This window comes from Tupaia chinensis, unplaced genomic scaffold (genome assembly GCF_000334495.1).
Source record: "Tupaia chinensis unplaced genomic scaffold, TupChi_1.0 Scaffold000248_2, whole genome shotgun sequence".
Classification (NCBI taxonomy): Eukaryota; Metazoa; Chordata; class Mammalia; order Scandentia; family Tupaiidae; genus Tupaia; species Tupaia belangeri.
This window is the reverse complement of record NW_006159727.1, coordinates 200,230-201,703: the sequence shown is the minus strand read 5'-3', so window position 1 is coordinate 201,703 and position 1,474 is coordinate 200,230. Positions and strand designations below refer to the sequence as shown.

Here is a 1,474-nt window from a genome sequence, read left to right as displayed (position 1 = left end):
CACGGCGGGGCAGTTATGGCAGGAGTGGCCGCACTATGGCGGAAGACGATAGACTACATGAAGACTAAGGAGTTCCGGGACTACCTGACCAGCACTCACTTCTGGGGGCCCGTGGCCAACTGGGGCCTTCCGCTGGCGGCATTTAAGGACATGAAGGCGCCGCCGGACATCATCAGCGGCCGTATGACAACAGCTCTCATCTTCTACTCGATGGCCTTCATGCGCTTCGCCTACCGCGTACAGCCTCGGAATTTGCTGCTGATGGCCTGCCACGGCACCAACGTGGTGGCCCAGAGTATGCAGGGGGTCCGCTACCTACGCCATCACTATGGTGGGGGCACTGCATCGGACACAGCGCCTGAAGCCCAAGACCCTCTTCCGGCCACCACCAGCCCTGGCGGGGGCGGCCCTGATCAAATCTCTGCACCTTGCAAGCATTGAACTGTTAAAGACCAACCCATCAAAAATGTTGGGTTCGACTCCCCAAACAGTGCAAATCTAAGCCTGCAGTTTAGTTCATAATAATAAAAATCAAAAGTAGTACCACGTTGTGTGTTTCTTATTTCATGATCTAGAACTAAGATGTTTTTCAGTAGGTAAGGGTAGATTGGCTGGTCGACTGGAAGGTTGCTTTATATGGAGAAGGAAGACTTTGAATGAAAAACTCTTCTTGGGAACATGTTTTTGTGAACTGGTTTGAGGTGTCCAGGGCAATGGAAGGTGCTTAGTATTATAGGAGACTTTTAAAACTTGGCACCGTCATTTTTCTACACCAAAAAAAGCTGGGGGCCTACTTCTACTGAACAGCGTGTTTTAAAGTAGGTTTAAAGGAATGTAGTGAAATCTAGTTTAAACTTTGAAGGTGTACTTATCAAGACAATAGTAGAATCTTTCAGTGACCAAGCGCTATTACAGAATCTGCCATGGAAACAGGGTAAACAACGTCAAGGACAGTTACTCTTAACCTAGGTAACTAGGAAGGAAAAACAACAAAAGCGTAATTCTTTCCTCCTTCCTTATCCTTAAAAATGGGGAAGATGGGGGGCCAGCAGTTAGCATAATGGCTATGTCGCTGGACTCCCATGTAGTCAACTGCGGTTCACATCCTGGACCCGGTGGCTTAAAACTCACGCCGGGCACATGTGCGTGCATGCCCAAGATCCCGAGAGGAGAATGGAGGAGAAGGGATTGCGGTGTGACCATCCCCCCTGGGGGGTGATTTCTTGCCTTCTGTCTCTCTGTCTCTCTCTGTCTGTCTGGCGAGCACACGCGCCCTATAAGCAAAAACCTCTCAAAAAAAAAAATGGGGAAAATGGCGCTTTATAAAACTGGTTAACCCATTGCCCTGTGTTGAATGCTATAGAGGACTGGGAGGTGAGGGTCAATGGCCCACAGCAGTAGTCCAGAGTATTTCCCTAGCAACCTTGTGGGCGCGACTGACTTCTTAAATCAGAGAACATAAGAGAGCAATACA

The 1,474-nt window shown here is 49.0% G+C and overlaps 1 protein-coding gene across 1 annotated transcript; it reads left to right on the top strand.

Annotated features, from left to right (window-relative positions):
* The first annotated feature begins 7 nt into the window (after positions 1 to 7).
* Positions 8 to 441, top strand: MPC1L (mitochondrial pyruvate carrier 1 like). The gene has a single exon (XM_006148897.1). It carries the CDS (start codon positions 16 to 18, stop codon positions 439 to 441), a length of 426 nt encoding a protein of 141 aa, XP_006148959.1. The 5' UTR covers positions 8 to 15.
* The last annotated feature ends 1,033 nt before the right edge of the window (positions 442 to 1,474 follow it).

Coding starts and splice junctions, on each gene's coding strand:
- MPC1L (XM_006148897.1), top strand. CDS start 16: ATGGCAGGAGTGGCCGCACTATGGCGGAAGACGATAGACTACATGAAG.